This window comes from Spermophilus citellus, assembly GCF_964194105.1.
Source record: "Spermophilus citellus genome assembly, chromosome: 6".
Lineage (NCBI taxonomy): Eukaryota > Metazoa > Chordata > Mammalia > Rodentia > Sciuridae > Spermophilus > Spermophilus citellus.
The window spans coordinates 67,181,451-67,199,071 of NC_138187.1; the positions used below are offsets into that span (position 1 = coordinate 67,181,451).

A 17,621-nucleotide genomic window follows, 5' to 3' on the forward strand; every position below is an offset into this window, starting at 1 on the left:
TATCTTTTCATATTTGTTATTTTCCTGTCCCTCTGTCTAGAGCTTATGCTATCTACTACATTTTTATTTCAATGACCATCTTTTTCATCTTGAAGATTGCTAATTTATTTATTACCATATTCATATTTGTTTATCATAATTTATCCATCTTTAAAAATGAAAGCCTTTAACTCTGGTCATCATAGTATACTTAAGTCTTTAAGTTATTAAGAAAATTACTTTCATCTGGAGTAAAATGTTCTCATTCTTAATTTCTTGTGACGGTAGCATTATATTTCTTCATACATTTTATTTGCAATTTTAAACCACAGACTTAATTTTTAGTGGGAGATAATTTTGGTTTTCTCTCCCCTCTCTTCATTCACCCTTTTATTTCTCTTTCCAAATTCTTCCTCCTTGTCTAGTAGTTTTCGTGGTTCCCTATTCCTGATACTGAACTACATTATGTATGTACACACACACACATACACATTTTACTTAGTTGTTATATGAACACCGTTCTTTCCAAGTTCGTAACAAACTTCTTTAAAGACAATAGCACTGAACACCGAGGATGAATTCCAGAAAATAGTAGTTAAATTAAATTTCTAGTATTTGCATTGGGCATTTTAAGCATTGCTGACAAAAATTACCTCAGGCTTTATTAAGTATAAATTTCTTAAGATACAGAATTTAATCTGTAGTTGTCTTTATTATACAGCCCAAACTGCACTAAGTAAAGTTTCTATAATATTTTCCCTGTTTTCTCATACCTCCTCTCTGTAACTGATTTAATTATGAGTTCATGAAATTGCCAAGACATTCTAATACTCTATCCTAAGTGCAAATGATGGCAGAAGATGAAATAATATCATAAAACTGAGGACTACACATTGATCACAAGACACCCAGCACTTGTTGCTACAGAACCATCCTTTGAGATTCTGATGTAACTCAGCTCCTTCCTCTCTTAAAAACTGAGAATCTACTCAAAGCCCTATAAGATCATACTACATGCTGCCTCTCTCAATTATAACACTGACTCAATTATAACACGTATTTACATTAAGAGGATAATCTTAAATATTTAGTCACTTTGGTTTCTCTTAAAAATTAATAAGACAACTTTCTTTTTTTAATATTTATTTTTTAGTTGTAGTTGGACACAATACCTTTATTTTATTTATTTATTTTTTATGTGGTGCTGAGGATTGAACCTAGGGCCTCGCACATGCAGCGAGCACTCTACCGCTGAGCCACAATCCCAGCCCAAGACTACTTTCATGTAGAAAACTCAGGCCAACTAGATACAAGATGGCACTACTGGTACTGAAGAGAATTCTTCAGAAATAATGAAAGACCATTTCAAGCTAAACAAAAAGAATTTCTGAATATGAACAGTCAGTATTGAAGTATTAGTAATAATATTACAGTAATAGTATTTTGAAGATGACTGAACATCTTAGAAAAATTTAGTGATACAAGATTCTCAATGAAATTTCAAAAACTTAAGTCTTCCTACTTTTCAGAAAGTTAAATACTAATTTAAAAACAAGTCTGCTGAAACTGTCTTAAGATATCATTTCATCTACTACTTGAAACAGAAGTTCACTATTGAAGTTATTACCTTTGGTAATTCCCATTCTGACCGAGATCCATCCGCACTGTAGTAATACTGTCTACCTTGATCGTCAACATGCTTGAGCCACTATAAAAACATAATAGGTTTTTAAATATTTACATAAAAGTGAGTTTAAACTGCTACTACTGAAGATACTAGACATTATTTTTTAATGAATTTTATTTTACTTACTCAAGAAAACTGCAAAAAAATTAACAAAGTTATACCAATAGACTTGCATTTTAAGTTTGGTAAGAATGAATATAACACTCAATATTAATGTGAATTTTCTCTTTCCTCAAACTTTAGGCTAGTGATTCAAGCACTTCTTAACAACATAACAAGAAACATGACATAAAAACATATGATGTACATAGATATACTCCCATCCTAAAAACAGGTTTGAGACATTAACAAAATAAATTATTTTTCAATGTTTAAGTATGAAAGCTAACAATGTAAATCTCACTTCACACAAACTCTTAGGCCCTGCTTCCCTTAGCCAATGCATTTTACTCAATACAATTTAGATATCAGGAACAGGAGAACTTCATGCAGTGTAATACAGGGAATATGAGGGAGGAAAGACACTAATGGTTACTAATACAATCAAATACAATCATATGATCTAGATTGTGATATAAATGAAAACTGTCACTTCCAACTGTTCTGGTGTCAAATAATTGAGGTGAGGAAGAAAGATAAAGCCCTACTCTGTTTATTTCCAAGAGTCTACTCTCTCTATAAACTAGCACCACCAACCAGTTACTTTCTTAAATGGTACCAGATGTAATACACACACAAAGCTCCAATATTCACTGCCAAATCAATTAATCATAAAATACTAGATTCATGGGTTTTATACAAATCTGGTTGTAATGAGAAAAAAATATATAAGCAGTGACACTGTATAAAAATGGTAGGTTGAGAAAGCAATTTCCAAAAAATTACTCCTAAAGAAATATGCTTATTGAGAAAATCTAAACAAATAACAATTGGTCTGTTATTTAAAAGCTGGTCTGTATTGAATTATCAACACCACAAAAATCCTATCATCGTAGTAGTTTAAAACCATGAATCAGTATACTGTTTTCATGTTGTCAAGTGCATGATTATAGAATTACAATGGCAAACATTTTCCTGAATTTTTAAAAAACTATTAAAATTTCAGTATACAACTCTTTATGAGATACTTCTGCCAAGAAATACCAGATGAGAAAAAAAGAAAGTACCTTTTCATTAGTATAGTCACTGGTATATAAGGTATGCCCACGTTCATCCAACTCTTCTGACCAACCCCTTGGAGGAGAACCACACTGACTATCTGACTGGCTGTAACAAATGCTGTGGTAGTTTTCTTCTGATGAAAGAAGCTATAAATAGTCAGAAAAATAAGGAGTTTTCTTTTTTGAATATAAATATTCAGCAACTGAAAACTGAGAAGGTTGAATTTATTTGGCTATAAGTAATACTTGGCAAATATCTTAAATGTATTTGAATATTTAATTTTCAAAACAAATTATAAAGTCTTTAAATAATACATTGCAAATGGTGAGGTAAAATTGAAAATTCTTAGTTATTTTATCACATTAATGCAATCCTCGCAGAATTTACCAATAAAACTGAAAACATTGTTTTCAGACTAAGGAGTGATAAAATGCTACCTTCTATTTAATGCTGCTTTCAAACTGAAATCTCATATTAAAAACTGACAGGGGTGTGAATGGGTATACACGTCTACATGAAAATGAAGATAGAGATGAGGGGATTTCATTAGATTGTGTTTCTTAAAAATTCTTGCTCATCTCTATATCATGAGTACTGAAACAAATGCCTGTCAAATAAATATACCTTTAACTATTTTTTTAAAAAGTATATGGGAGAAGGAGATGGAAAAAGGCATTTTGTGAAAAAGCCTTTGTGCCACTGTATTTTATGTTCTCATTTAATGGCAAATTATCCCAATTCACTCAACCAAATGCTTATAAAAGAATACTGTAAACTAAACTTCAAAATAAGAAGTAATAATATTCAGAAAATTCAGATACAACGCAGAAAGATCAGAAATTCGATATGGAAGTAATATAAGCATGCATGGACATGGCAGAGAAGTTAGAGGACTGAGAAAACAACAATTTTTGAAGTTCATTAACAAACAAGAGGTACCACTTTATTAAACTTAATTCCTTCAACAATTATTTATTAGTGTGATGACTCTTCCTATTAACCTTAGCTAAAACATTTTCTGCAATTAAACCTTACTCAGGCTATCTTCTACCACTATAACGTGGCCTAAAAAACCATGCTGGACAGTTTCTCAATGTTGTAAAGATATACCAGCCCTTATGTCAGTATGTTCACAAAAACTGACATAGAGAATTGTGCACAAGTACTACATAAAGTAAGCTGTGTTTTGCAATGATAACACTTTTAAAAAATGGAAAACAGGGCAGGGGTTGTAGTTCAGTGCTAGAGTATTTGCCAAGCATGTGTGAGGCACTGGGTTCGATTCTTAGCACCACATACAACTAAGTAAAATAAAGGTCCATTGACAACTAAAAAATGCATTAAAAAAAATTCTTCATTCCCTACCCCCCCAGTAATTTTTTTTTGGGGGGGAGGGACTTTTAGATGGGGCTGAGGCTATAGCTCAGTGATAAAGTGCTTGCCTGGCATGCAGGAGGCCCTGGGTTCAAATCCCAGAAACACACACACACACACACAAAAGTTTTAGAAACTGAAAAAAGAAAAGTGTCATTTAATTAGTAAAATTAAGAGATAATTAAAATCACAAAATCAGTTTTTTAATGAACATAACTTTTTAGTTGACAAAATGCACATCATAATTTTCCAATTTTTATAAAGTAAAATATTATCTTCAGCCATAAAAAGTAACCTCTAATATTTTGGTATGTTTTATTACACTGTAGAATCAGGAGAAGCTTTAAGATCTTGATATCTACAGCTAGAAAACAGCTATTTGATGACAGTTTATCATTTAGGTGGGTGACTGGCACAATAACTTTGGGGTATATTCTGCAGCAAATGTGCCCTTAAGAAAGATGAGGGGGCTATCATATGCATTTCATATTAAAAAAAAATGGCAGGGATGTATCCCATCTGGTAACCTGGATGAAAACAGCTGATTTTCTTAAAATTTTTTAAAAATTATTAATGAGCTGGATAGGCATGGTGATGCATGCCTGTGATCCCAAAATTAGGAAGGCTGAGGCTGGAGGATTACAAGCTTGTGGTCAGCCCCAGCAACCTACTGAGGTCCTAAGCAACCTAGTAAGACCCTGTCTCCAAAAATATAAAAAGGGCTGGGGATATAGCTCAGTGGTAAAGTATCCCTGAGCAATCCCCAATATCTATCAATCAACCAATCCATTCAATCCAATTATCAATGAGCACGAGGTTAAGAGTTAGCCATGGTGGCACACACCAGTGATTTGGAATGCTGAGGTAGAAGGATCTCAAGTTCAAGACCAGCCTCAGCAACTTAATGAGACCCTGTCTCAAAAAATAAAAAGAGTTTGGCATGTGGTTCAGTGGTTAAACATCCCCCAGTTCAATCCCTGAGAGGGAGGGAGGAAAAATGACAGACTCAGAGGTCAAAAAAGGAAGAATCCAGAATGTTAAATAGAATAAAAAGCCTGGCTGTCTCCTTGAAGGCATTTTCTAGGCCCCACGTAAGAACATTAGTTATTGGTTTTTAAGGCGATGAAGAAGTGTTGGGGAACCAGACTCAGGACTACCAAAGTTGGGAAACTAAAAGGATACCTCATAATTCAGCGCTGGGACCACTCCCTCTTCAAAGAATTCTACCCACAGTTTATGAGTGAGCTGGAAACAAATCCTGTCCCTTTATTCTACACTAGAGAAATCACAGAATCTTCCCCAATAACTGGGAGAGAAGGCAGAGTGCTTAAACACAAGGCAGTCTTATTACAATCCAAAATTACTACCACCCAGATGGTGTGTAAAAACTATAGCTCAAGATTTAGTTTTAAATATTCATGGGATACTAGGTTCTCTGGGCATCTGGCAGAAGCAAAAGCAAATCCTCTCTGAAGAAACTAACTTTCAATTCATTAAAGACTTCCTACTTATGAATTTCCAAGAACTATAATCTCACACTAAAAGACACACACATATTAAAAAACTCTCACAATGAAAGAGTAGGCAAAAAAAAAAAAAAACCAAACAGATGTAATAATTAGGCTTTCAAAAATTTTATGTGCTAGGATTAACAAAAAATATATGTAGACTAAAGAGAGAGATGACAAATAAATGCAATATATGATCCATCACTGCAAAGAAACAACTTTATAGGCTAATACTTGACTAATGAAAAACACTTGACTATAATCTTTGCATTATAATATGCCAATATTAAATTCTGAGGTTTGATAAACGTAGTTTTTGCTGGAAAATATGCTTGCCCTCAGGGAATAAAAAACATTGTCAGCTTCAAATGGTTCAGAAGAAAATTATGCACGTTTGTGTGCATGCTGGGGAAATGGAGGAAAGGAGAGAGAAAGCAAATGTGACAAAATGTTAACAACTGGTAAATCTAGATGAACATATGGTATATTGATGCTCACTCTATTATTCTTGCAACTTTTTGTAGGTTTAAGCTTTTTAATGTAAAAAAAGATGGGGAAACTCTTCCAAAGAAATAAGATAATAGTTTTAAAATTTTTAAGTATTAGTTTAACATCAAAAAAGGAACAGATAAAAAGAAAATAAGTGAACAGGAGTGAGATCTGGGAACACTGAGAATGAAGCTCAGGCAAACAAAACAAGCACAATTAAACATTCATCTAACAAAAGTTCTAGAAGAAGAAGAAGGAGGAAAAAATGTGGCTGAGGTGATATTCCTCAGTACTTGCAAGAACTGGTGAAATATGGGACTCATTCAATTCAAGAGTTCCAAACAAAGTCCTATCATGAAATAAAAAAGATACCTTCACCTAAGTCATATCATAGTGAAACTGCAGAAACAAGATCATATATATAAACTATCTATATCTATATCTATCTATCTACCTATCTATCTATCTATATATATATGTTTAGTTGTTAATAGACCTTTTTTGTTGTTTATTTATATGCAGTGCTGAGAATCAAACCCAGTGCCTCACACAATGCCAGGTAAGTGTGCTACTGCTGAGCCCGAGCCCGAGCCCGAGCCCGAGCCTGAGCCCCAGCCCCAGCCCCCAGAAATAAGATCTTAAAAGCTACCAGTAAGAAGAGAAAAACTACTCTGAAAGAATAAAATACCAGTTCCATTTTCAGCTCAATAATGAAAGCCAGAAAACATGAGAATAAAATCTTCAATGAACTAGGAAAAAACAAGAATTCAATGTGGAATTATATATCCATAGAAAATAGTCTTCAAAAATAAAAGCAAAACCAATTTCCAGAAAAAAGACAAAGATGCTCATGGGCGATTTTATGAGCATGTACAACAGACAGGAAAAAGTAAGTAAAGAAAATAAAGTAATAAAATTGAGGATTAACATCAAGAATCATCATGTATGACAATAAGAGGGCTAAGAATAGAAACAAAATATATAACAGCAGCAATATAGTTTTTGCAAGGCTTTAAAGAGTCAAGAGGAAATTGAAAAATGTTTAGGCTTTGATACAGACACTTATTAAAATATCTAGGGCAGAGTTTCTCTGCACATTGCTGACACTCAGGACCACATAACCCTGTGTTATGGAAAGCTGTTATTTACTGTTGGATATTTAGTTGAATCTCTGGCTTCTCTCTACACACTACACAAAATCCCCTCACCAAGAGAATCAAACAGTCCCCGACCAATGCCAAATGTCCCTGGCAGGTAAAAATCACCGCAGGTAAGAACCATTGTTTTAGGATAACCACTACAATAAAAAGCTTCTGAGTTAAGATAAAAGTGAATGCTTGCTCCCTCCCAAACATCCCTAAAACACAAAGCCACATGGACAGGTAGGACACAAAAAGAGCCAAGAGTCAGCAAATGACCAAAAAGCTTAACTCTTCACGCAGGAGAAAGCAAAATCTAAACTGGCAGGCAGAGGAAATGGGAGCAAAGGCAACTCAATAAGTTTACAGAGCAGAATCTACAAACAGCTTAGGAACTGACAGTATTAGGCATCTAGGGAACAGATGGGTGAAGGCAGTGGCACTACAAAAAGTAGGTTCAAATTACCAGAATCCCCTTCATCATGCCCAGCAACTAGGTGTGTACTCTTCCCTACCCCAGCAGAGGGTATGGAAGTTTATCCCATCTATGAAGGAGGGGAGGGGGCAATGTTCTCAGTTGAGAGACAATAGACACCAGTGGGACATGTGTGCCACAGAGACAAAAGACCAAGAGACCACCTGAAAACTGAATGCAGACCCCAAGACCTTGGCAGTGCTTATCTTCTAAGGCAGAAGAGCTAAAGACTTCTATGGAGAATGATTAATCCAAATGGAAAGACCCAAAGATTTTAACCTGGGAGGAAACTTCCAGGTATTCAACTTACTCAGAGTACCAATCAAGTGAAGTTTAAAATGCTTTATAATGGTAAAAGAGTTTCAAATATTTCTAGTCTACAATTTGAATAAAATTTTTCCTAATTTTCTTATTACAATTAAGCATGAACAATTTCTCTCATGACTTTTGCTTTCATTCTTGAATACTGAAAGTTTGCAGCAAATCAAGGCTATAAATAACCAACTAAAAAATAGGACAAGAAGGGAGTTAATAACTACAAAGAGCTTTAGATTCTGCTAAATGCAGGACGTGTTACCTCACTGCTACAGCCCCTGCCTTCCTGGAGCTACGTGATTTTGTTCACTGTTTCCTGGAACTGCAGGTGTCCCTTGCAAAGGCAGGGCTCTGATCCACGAAAGAACAAGATTTCACTCCATTCTATCAATCTTACCTACCTTTCTCCTGCACATCTAAACAGTCCCAAGGCACCTTATCAGACCACTAAAATGAGGATTCCTCAAAATATATAACTAGCCATTCTCTACACCACCCTACAAGATATGTGGGGGAATGAGAAACAAGAGGGTGAAAACACTATTTATTAGAGAAAATAAAGGTTTTAAAGTAAATTATACTTACAGAATGGTCTAATTGTAGCAAAGGAATTATCATTACTTCCCCACATAGAAATAAAAGATTTATTTATGACACGAGAGTGAGCTTGATACCATACTAAACCAATAAAGGAAAGTATCAGTTTTGAATAGTTGAATAATTTGTTTCTATTTATCTGGCTAGGTACATCATTTATTTTCTTCTTTTTCTGAAAAATGTGACTGGTTTATGCAGTAAGTTAGTATCTTCTAATGTAAAAGAAAGCATTGGTAGCAGATAACTTTGATTCAGTTCTAGAATCAGAAAGTACACTATAGTGTTATTTACTAGTTAGCGATTAGGACGTTACTAGCATTAACACAATGAAGCTTGGAAAGAATTTTTAGCGTTGTTAGAGATTTAAGTTTTCTACCCTACTGATACCAAGAAACTAAACTATTCAATTATTTTGTTTCTGAATAATGAAAAGAGAAAATGTGGTGACTCACTGGTTGACTCCTTAATTACTCATACCTCTTGATCTCCTGGACTTTGGAAATCTTTGCTTATGTTTGCATCCCGAGTCCAGCGGGGTGGCTTCCAAGTTCTTTCCTGTGTTCCTCGGTTATAGTAGTAACAACGCCCTGAACTATCTTTATGAGTTTCCCATTCTCCATTAATCTGAATTGCTGGGCTCCCAGGAAGTGGGGGGACAGCAGACTGGGATATTTTCAGTTCTTGTAGATTAGCATACACAGGAGAGTCTGGCCTTCCTTGATTTGGAGGTGTAGTTGCCTGTAAAATAAAAATTTTAAATCTCATGTTTAAAATGGTATAACATTTACAAGGAGATTTATAAACAGATATATTAATTCACTTTAAAACACAGAAAGGATAAAAAGTGGTAAATTAAAAAGGAAAAAGAAACAAAGACAAAAAAAGAAAAAAGAGTTATGCGGGTATGTAAACGTGTATATATCTATGTGTATAAACACATAAATAAAAAAATCTCCTAAGAAATAATGACTTCAGTTTTAATAATTATAGACTGACTGAAAATGAATAAATAAAAACTATAAGCAGAATCCAAAGTGTATTTAATATTTTCTTTCAGCCTGAAAGAACACTCGAGTAAGAGCTTTGGATTCTAGTTCAATATCTGTCACTAAAAAAATTATGATGTTGGGTAGATCACTTTGCCTCTCTGATAGTGATTTTTTAAATCTCTATATGTGAAAGAACTGAACTAAAACAGCAAAGTCTTCTTTGGCTCTAAAATAACTTTAGAACCAAACATTTTTGGCAAATTTTTAAAACATAAAAAAATCTAAAAGAATAAAATAAAATGTCTTACACATGGGTAGCTCAGCTTTTATTTAGAAAACTCCTAAAAGAAAGATTGTATATTCTAAGTTCTAATGTTAAATTAGTAATAAAAGCCAAACATAAAAGAATAAAACCTAAGAATTTCCTTCTCAATTATAATTTCTCAGTGGCCATAAACAAATCATTTAATTTCTACTTAGTTTCCTTGTTTGTGAGTTTTATAACTGTAGAAGAAGAATTAGCAGCAATACTGATTAAGACATTTACTCTTAATGGGTTTTAATTTTTGTTTTAAAATATTTCACTAGATGTCAGTAAAGAGCAAAACACTTCTCCATACACTTTGCTTAAAGACACTGTACACAAATATCCAGTTGCTGCAAGGAAAAAAAGCTCAGATCTGAAAACCATTTATATTACACACTGGTATTTACGTATGTATCTCCCATTTACAACCTCACCACCATGGACATCTGGAGACAGATCTTTCTGTGCTGTGAGGACTATGCTGTACACTGTGATATGTTCACAGCACACCTGGCCTCTGCCCACTAGATGAGAGCGGCACATATACACTAACCTCCATGTGAAAACCAAAGTCTTTACTCATGGCCAGATGTTCTCTAGGGACAAAACTGGGGCTTGGTGAGAACTACTGCTTTACCATATAAACCCTAAAATTATATTCAAATGTTCCATTACCTTGGTCATGTATCTATAGTTTTTGAATGCTTAAAAATGCTGAATTTAAGGCTGGGATAGTTTTGTGGTAGAGTGCTTGCCCACCAGGCACAAGGCATTAGGTGAACCCCCAGTAGTGCCCCAGCCTCCACCCCCCCAAAAAAAACACCCTGAAATTTAAAATGGAAATATGAAATTTAAATTTCACTGAAATTTAAAGTATTTCAACTTCTAAAATAGTATTTGTGTATAAAACAGTTTTAATGAGTCTAAGTCATAGAACAAACTTTAGAAAGAAAAATAACTCAAAATACAAACACATGGGGCTGGGGATGTGGCTCAAGCGGTAGCGCGCTCGCCTGGCATGCGTGCGGCCCGGGTTCGATCCTCAGCACCACATACCAACAAAGATGTTGTGTCTGCCGAGAACTAAAAAAATAAATATTAAAAATTCTCTCTCTCTCTCTCTCTCCTCTCTCACTCTCTCTTTAAAAAAAAAAAATACAAACACATGTACAATGGATACTTTTGGTTTTTTTGCACATGATAGTTACGCAAGTACTACATTTGATGATGCAAATTAGACTATTTTCCTAAAAATGGTAGCTTTGAATTTACCACTAACTAGTATCTTTCTACAAAGAAAATATATTCATGAAGACACATATCCATTTATTTCTCTTACAGATTAACTTCATATTCTGGTGAAGTAGTCATAACAATGCTTTCTGACAAAAATATATTCTGCTAAAATAATAAATAACCCTATGTATAGTAAATCACCTCTCAGAACTTTTTTTAGAGATTTTAATTCAGTAAGTGTTAAAGGAGTTCTTACTTTGCTCCTGATTCTTGATTAAAACTTGGAGGAACAACAGGCATTTAAAAAATTATGTTTATGGACAAATTCTACTAAATCTTTAGGAACAACTAATTCCTGTGTGTTTTTTTTCCCTGTGTTTTAACCAGCTCAAACTGTTTTTCCAACTAAAATATTTCAGCATAGTCTATAAGACCAGCATAATTTTGAAACAAAAGAGCAGAAGAATTTAAGAACCCTATAAATGTATCTCCCTTGCAAATAAAGATGGAAATATCCTAAATAAAATACTAATAATAAACCCAACATTATATTAAATAAATCGGGAAAAAACGAAGATGTTAAGAAGATTGTTTTTAGGAAAGGAATCTCATACAGTAATTCTTTAGAATCACAGATTAACATGATCATCTCCACAGATGCCAAGAAAGCAATTTAGGATAAAATTCTTAGCAAGTTAAAAATAGTGATGCTTCTTTAATTTGCCATTAAAAAAATATTAGTATTTAAAATAAGCATCATAGTTAAAAGAGAGAGGAAGCACTTTTAAGTACCGTGGAGTACACCTGTAGTCCCAGAAATTCAGGAGACTGAGTCAGAAGGCTCCCAAGTTCAAAGCCAGCCTAGAAAATTTGTGGGACACTGTCTCAAAATAAAATAAAGTAAAATAAAATAAAACAGGCTGGCGGTGTAGCCCATAGGTTAAATCTCCAGTACCAAAAATGATCATCATCATAATCAATATCTAAATTACTAAGTCCACGAAAACTACTAGAAAAGTTTAATAAATGGGCCTGATGCATACAATCCAATCAGCTTCTCATACATAACGAAAAATAAGAAAATGTAACTGGGGGAAAAAAACTCATTTGCAATAGGAAAAAAAAACAAAAAACAAACATGCTTTAAAAGAAATGTATAAAATAGAACAAGAATACTTATAAAACTTTCATCTGAGGGCTGGGGTTGTAGCTCAGAGGTACTGTGAGTGCTTAGCATACACAAGGTTGAAGTGCCACCAAAACATTCCTCTGGAAACTAAAAATTAGACTTCAAGAGATAAGTTTTTCTCATTTAGAAACAGAGTTTAAATTTATAAACATTCTAATTCTCCAAAATTTAAACCACAGATTCTATAAATTCAATGCAAAATTCAGCTTTTGGTAGTGTTTATATGCATTAACACAACAGTAGCAGTTTATAAAATTTGTTAATGAAAAAAGAAACAAATGTGACCAAAAGTATGCAAACACAAATGCTTCAATAAAAGCACTTGAAAGTGGTTAGCTGTGATAAAAAGAAAAGAAACTAAGAAAATATCCACATTTCTAGTTTGGGAAAACCAGTAAAGGAAAGTGAAACAAACATCATTTGAATGCATAATAAACACAATGCTAGAGCTTCAATAATAAATAGGAGAAAAATGGAAGAGACCTGAAAACAAATGACTAAGCATTTGTAACAGCAAAGCTGGGGAGATAGGAGGCAGCATAAAAATTAAGAAAACAGCATGATACAGTCAGGGAGTAATCCATGTGAAAGGAGCAGCAAGAGACAGTTCTAAGTGACAAGAAAGAGTGTATATGCCATATTAAAAAGCATAGATGTTATTCTGCAGCATTTAGGGAACTACTAAGACTTTAAGCCAGAAAGTACATTATGATCGGAATTTCAGAAATTCTCTAGGTTTTAGAGGGAGACCCAACTAGAAGTAGAGATTAGTTGAGGGTTGGTACAATAAACAGTACACACAGAAAATGGAAGACAGCTGCAATAGGACAAGATAGTAGGAATGAAGAAGCAGGCCAGAGTAAAAAAATAATCAGAAGTTAAATTAACATGCAGGCTGGATGTTTATTTAAGTAAGTTTGTTATGGTGGTACTTTTAACAACAGATTAATGTCAAGATAAAGAATAAACTGGCCATGTATGTATAATGTGTCAAAATACATTCTACTGTCATATATAACTAAAAAGAATAAAGTGAATGTGGTAGCACATACTTGGGAGGCTGAGGCAGGAGGATTACGAGCTAGAGGTCAGCCTCTGCAATTTAGTGAGATAAAGGACTAGAGAAGTACCTCAGTGGCAAAGTGTCCCTGGGTTCAAAGTTCAAACCCTAATCCCAAAATAAATAAATAAAGATAGCTAAGTAAATATTCTCTCACTCTTTTCCCTGCATATACATATGGAGTTTATAAAGAGAGGGATGAAGAGGGTTTTATTTAGATTCTATTAGGTTGATAAACCTTTTCAAAATCCAAGCAGAAATGCTCATAGATTGTTAGACATATAGATTTAGAACTCAGTACAGAAATAAAAAGTTAAATTACACGCAGGCTGAATAACATGAATGTAAAAGTCATGGGCTTATAGATAGAGGTCAATAACTTAAAAAAAGAGAGCATACAGAATAAAAGGAAGATAAGATAACCTGGAAAATACTAAGCAATTGTTTTGTGAATTAAATAAGAAGTTTAAAGGTAGCACATGTTCTAGCATGATGATTTATATTGCTATTATAAGTATTAATGCAACCAATATAATTGAGGGTCCAGAAAAAGAAAAAGGATCCAGTGAAGGAGACAGAGAGTCAGAAGTAGAAGGTAGAAGTAGAAGTAGAAGTAGAAGGCAATATTTGAAAGTCAGTGAGAAGAAAAATTTCCAAAAAAGGGAGAACTGGACAATATTAAACTAAAAGACTTCAAAACAATCATTTGATTTAGCAATTTAAAAAGTCATTAAAGAATTCAGCAATCAGCCATGAGGACTGAAAAATGCCTTCCTATAATAAAAAACTAAAAAGTAAATAAAGAGTGGGAAACAAGTATTTTGAGGCACTGTATAATAAGCAGCACAGGACTGTGGTTCCTCAGAAGGGAAACAGGTGAATCCTACCTCTCCCAGGCTTTGTACCTGGAAGCAGTTTCCAGAAATTGGATCAGGAAGAGAAAATTCAGAGCCTAGCAACCTTCACCAATGCACAGGACAGAGTACTTTATTATTTTAAAAGATATACTGGGAATAATATAACATGAAAAAAATTATGTAATCAGTGACTCCTCAAAATTGGAGGGTAATTCTTTAAAACTGATCCAGAGAGGTGATATCTGTCTGAACTCTACACATTCATCAACAAGTCTGACAGCAATACATACAGAAGAGATTTACTGAAAATGAAAAAAAAAAGTTAGCTTTTTCATTTCTGTCCCTGTTAATAATTTTTTATAAAAAATTTTATTATTGCTAATAGTTTTTGAAATACTTACTGTTTGTTCATTTGCTATTAGAAACAGTTTCTAGCAGAAGACTCTGTTAACTTATTAATTAAATAACTCTACACTTATCATCAGTTTACATCTAATTTTAAATGGGTACAGAAACAATAGAAGATTATTCAGTACCTGTACAATGCTATACTTTAAATTCTAACAAAAAGAAACTATACATATTTATTATCAACTGCCCAAATCACTGGGAAGATTCAAGGCAACTGGCATTGATCACTCAACAATTTTCCTTGAGACACTTGAAAATATAAATTCTTGATATTAAAAAAAACAGTGTTCACTACTTTTTAAATGTACACAAAATTAATGTAAATTACAATAGGAACAGTTACAAAATAAAGCAATATTTTCTCTAGAGAACAAAACACAACTTATTTAATGAAGATACTCAATGCTGGTAAAAAGTGGGATATAACAACTAGTTTTACTGCTGGTAACTTTAATTAGCACACTCTTTTTGAAAAAGTTGGCTGTGTATTTCAAGAACTCCTAAAAATATTTTTAGAACACTGAGAAAAAGGAAAAAAGTTATAGTTGCAAAAAATGTTTTCCTGACAAAGATGTTTATTCCAGTGTTATTTTTCAGAATCCAACTGAACATCCAACAATAGAAGAATAGTTAATACTTCCTTTTATGTAAGAATCAAAAAAAAGGTATGAATGGTTTCTTAGTAACACGTTAGATAAAAACTTTTATGATGTTAAGAAATATAAAATATACAGTACAAGTCCAATTAAAATTTTAAAGTAAATGAAGAAAAACTAAAACATTATCAGTTTTGTCTAATATTAGGATTAGGTGTGATTTTTTTCCCTACATTTTTCTTCTCTTTCCAATTTTATTATAATAAGAATTAATATGTTTAGAGTTTGGTTAGGGATCAGAATCTGGGGCAAAAAAGGCACATGCCTAGCCCACTGGACTCATAAAAGTGACAATAATATTTTTTAACACCAACTAGTATTTTTAAAAGATGGTTGTTACATTATCTCTATTAGAGTCACCTGGGGTTCATATTAAAATTCTTGAGCCATATCCTAGAGTTACTTGGGGTAAGAAAGTAGTAGCACGAGGTGTCAATCTACATTTCTGAGTTTCCTATGTGATTTTTTATGTATACTATTATTGAAAAGACACTGGTAAATGTAAAGTTTCTAGTGGACTGAAGGCAAACCTGTCCTAGGGACCAATAAATTTATATTATGAGAAATATAAAAGACAACTTTAAGTATTAAGTTCTCACCACAAGTTGCTCCTTACTTTGCAAATGAGTCAAAGGAAGGAGTTAAAACAAAAGAATAAGCAACAAGGAGTACTTCCAATAAATGAATAAAAAAAATTGCTTTCTAACATTATGAAAACAACTCTGTTCATGAATTGTCACCAACAAAAATAAATAAATTTTGCACACCAGGAAAAAAAAATGAACCTTTGAGAACAAACAAAAAAAGTTAATTTTATTCCAGTGTTATTTTTCAGAATCCAACTGAACATCCAACAACAGAAGAATGGCTAATACTTTCTTGAACTATATCTGTTATTAATTAACAATTAAATTGGGACTAGCACCTCTGCACATGTCCCAATTTTATATTTAAAAAAAGACTTGGCCTATTCCACTTTAACTATATATAGATAGATCCAATAATCCTTCCACTATTTGCAGAAGGAAAAACTGGGGAAACTATATACATAAGAAGGTAACTGTAAACTCAGATTGCACCTGATCCCTTCTTTTAATAATACCCAAAATATGGAAATTCGTAAATATTAAGAAACATAAAAGCTTTGGCACTGGTTCAAGAATTGCTTCTGTAACAAACTTTAGAGAATGGCAGAATTCACATTAAAGAGCTACACCTGTTGTTAATTAAACAACATATGCTACTCAATATTAATCCTTCAGATAGCCACCTTACTATAAATGCATGTTTATTTTTATATTATGCAATAGTATAAATCTCTACAGCCAATAAGCAGACTTTTAATTTAGATTGATGAGGAAAAAAAATCCTAAAGTGTTAGGCTTCAGTTTCTTTTGTGTGTGGGGGGAGAGGGTTGTGGTGATGGGGTGTGCTAAGGATTGAACCACAACCTTGTGCATGCTAGGCAAGTGCTCTGCCTCTGAGCTATGACCTTAGTCCCAAAATTAGATTCTATTTCAATTTGTGTTCTTGTAATTTAACTGCTTAGACAAGGTCTACTTCACAATCATTGTTTTTTATTATTGTAACTGGGCCAGTTAATAGCAATAATAAAGGGCAGAATGAAAAAAGCATCTCAACAAGCCAACATTAAATTAACATAGGACTAAAATTGTTTTACCTTCAAAGATACAAATTGCATAGCAAATTCAATTGGACACTTGAACTTTCCAAAGGACAGCTTTCACTTAAACCAAGTTTATGTGTTTTTTTTTTTGTTTGTGTGTGTATGTGTGTGTGTGTGTGTGTGTGTGTGTGTGTGGAGGGGGGACATTATCCTTCCTCTGTTTAATAATTTTGAAATATTTATAAAAATTTACAAATTCTTATTATGTTCATATCTTAAAGCACTTACCTGGTGAGGTTTCAAACCCTATAAAGTATAGTGCTATTTTCTTTGGTTTAACTAACATTGAAAATAGGACAGTCCCTTTCTTTAAGGAGCCAATACACTAGTAAAGAGGAAAGAGACAAATTAAAAAATCAGCGCCCTCTCACTTGCAAAAGAACCCTACTGCAGAGTAGTGTGGCTAAGGGCTACAGAGAAAACTGTGTATACAATGCTCTAAAAACAGAACCAAAAGCAGCACTGAAGTGAGCAGGGCATGAATCTGTAAAAGAAAAGAGGAGTA

At 33.4% G+C, this 17,621-nt stretch overlaps 1 protein-coding gene across 6 annotated transcripts in view; it reads right to left on the minus strand.

Annotated features, from left to right (window-relative positions):
- The window catches only part of ARHGAP12 (Rho GTPase activating protein 12), a 116,713-nt gene that overhangs the window by 40,672 nt on the left and 58,420 nt on the right, over positions 1 to 17,621 (minus strand). For 3 of the 6 annotated variants that reach the window (XM_081300472.1, XM_081300470.1, XM_081300471.1), the window contains exons 4-6: positions 9,202 to 9,462; positions 2,833 to 2,973; positions 1,607 to 1,687 (exon numbers count right to left, since the gene is read on the minus strand). In XM_081300472.1, coding sequence (XP_081156598.1) covers positions 1,607 to 1,687; positions 2,833 to 2,973; positions 9,202 to 9,462 — 483 coding nt within the window. The remainder of the gene's footprint in view (positions 1 to 1,606; positions 1,688 to 2,832; positions 2,974 to 9,201; positions 9,463 to 17,621) is intronic. The other 3 variants (XM_081300474.1, XM_081300473.1, XM_081300475.1) reach the window with 2 other exon arrangements.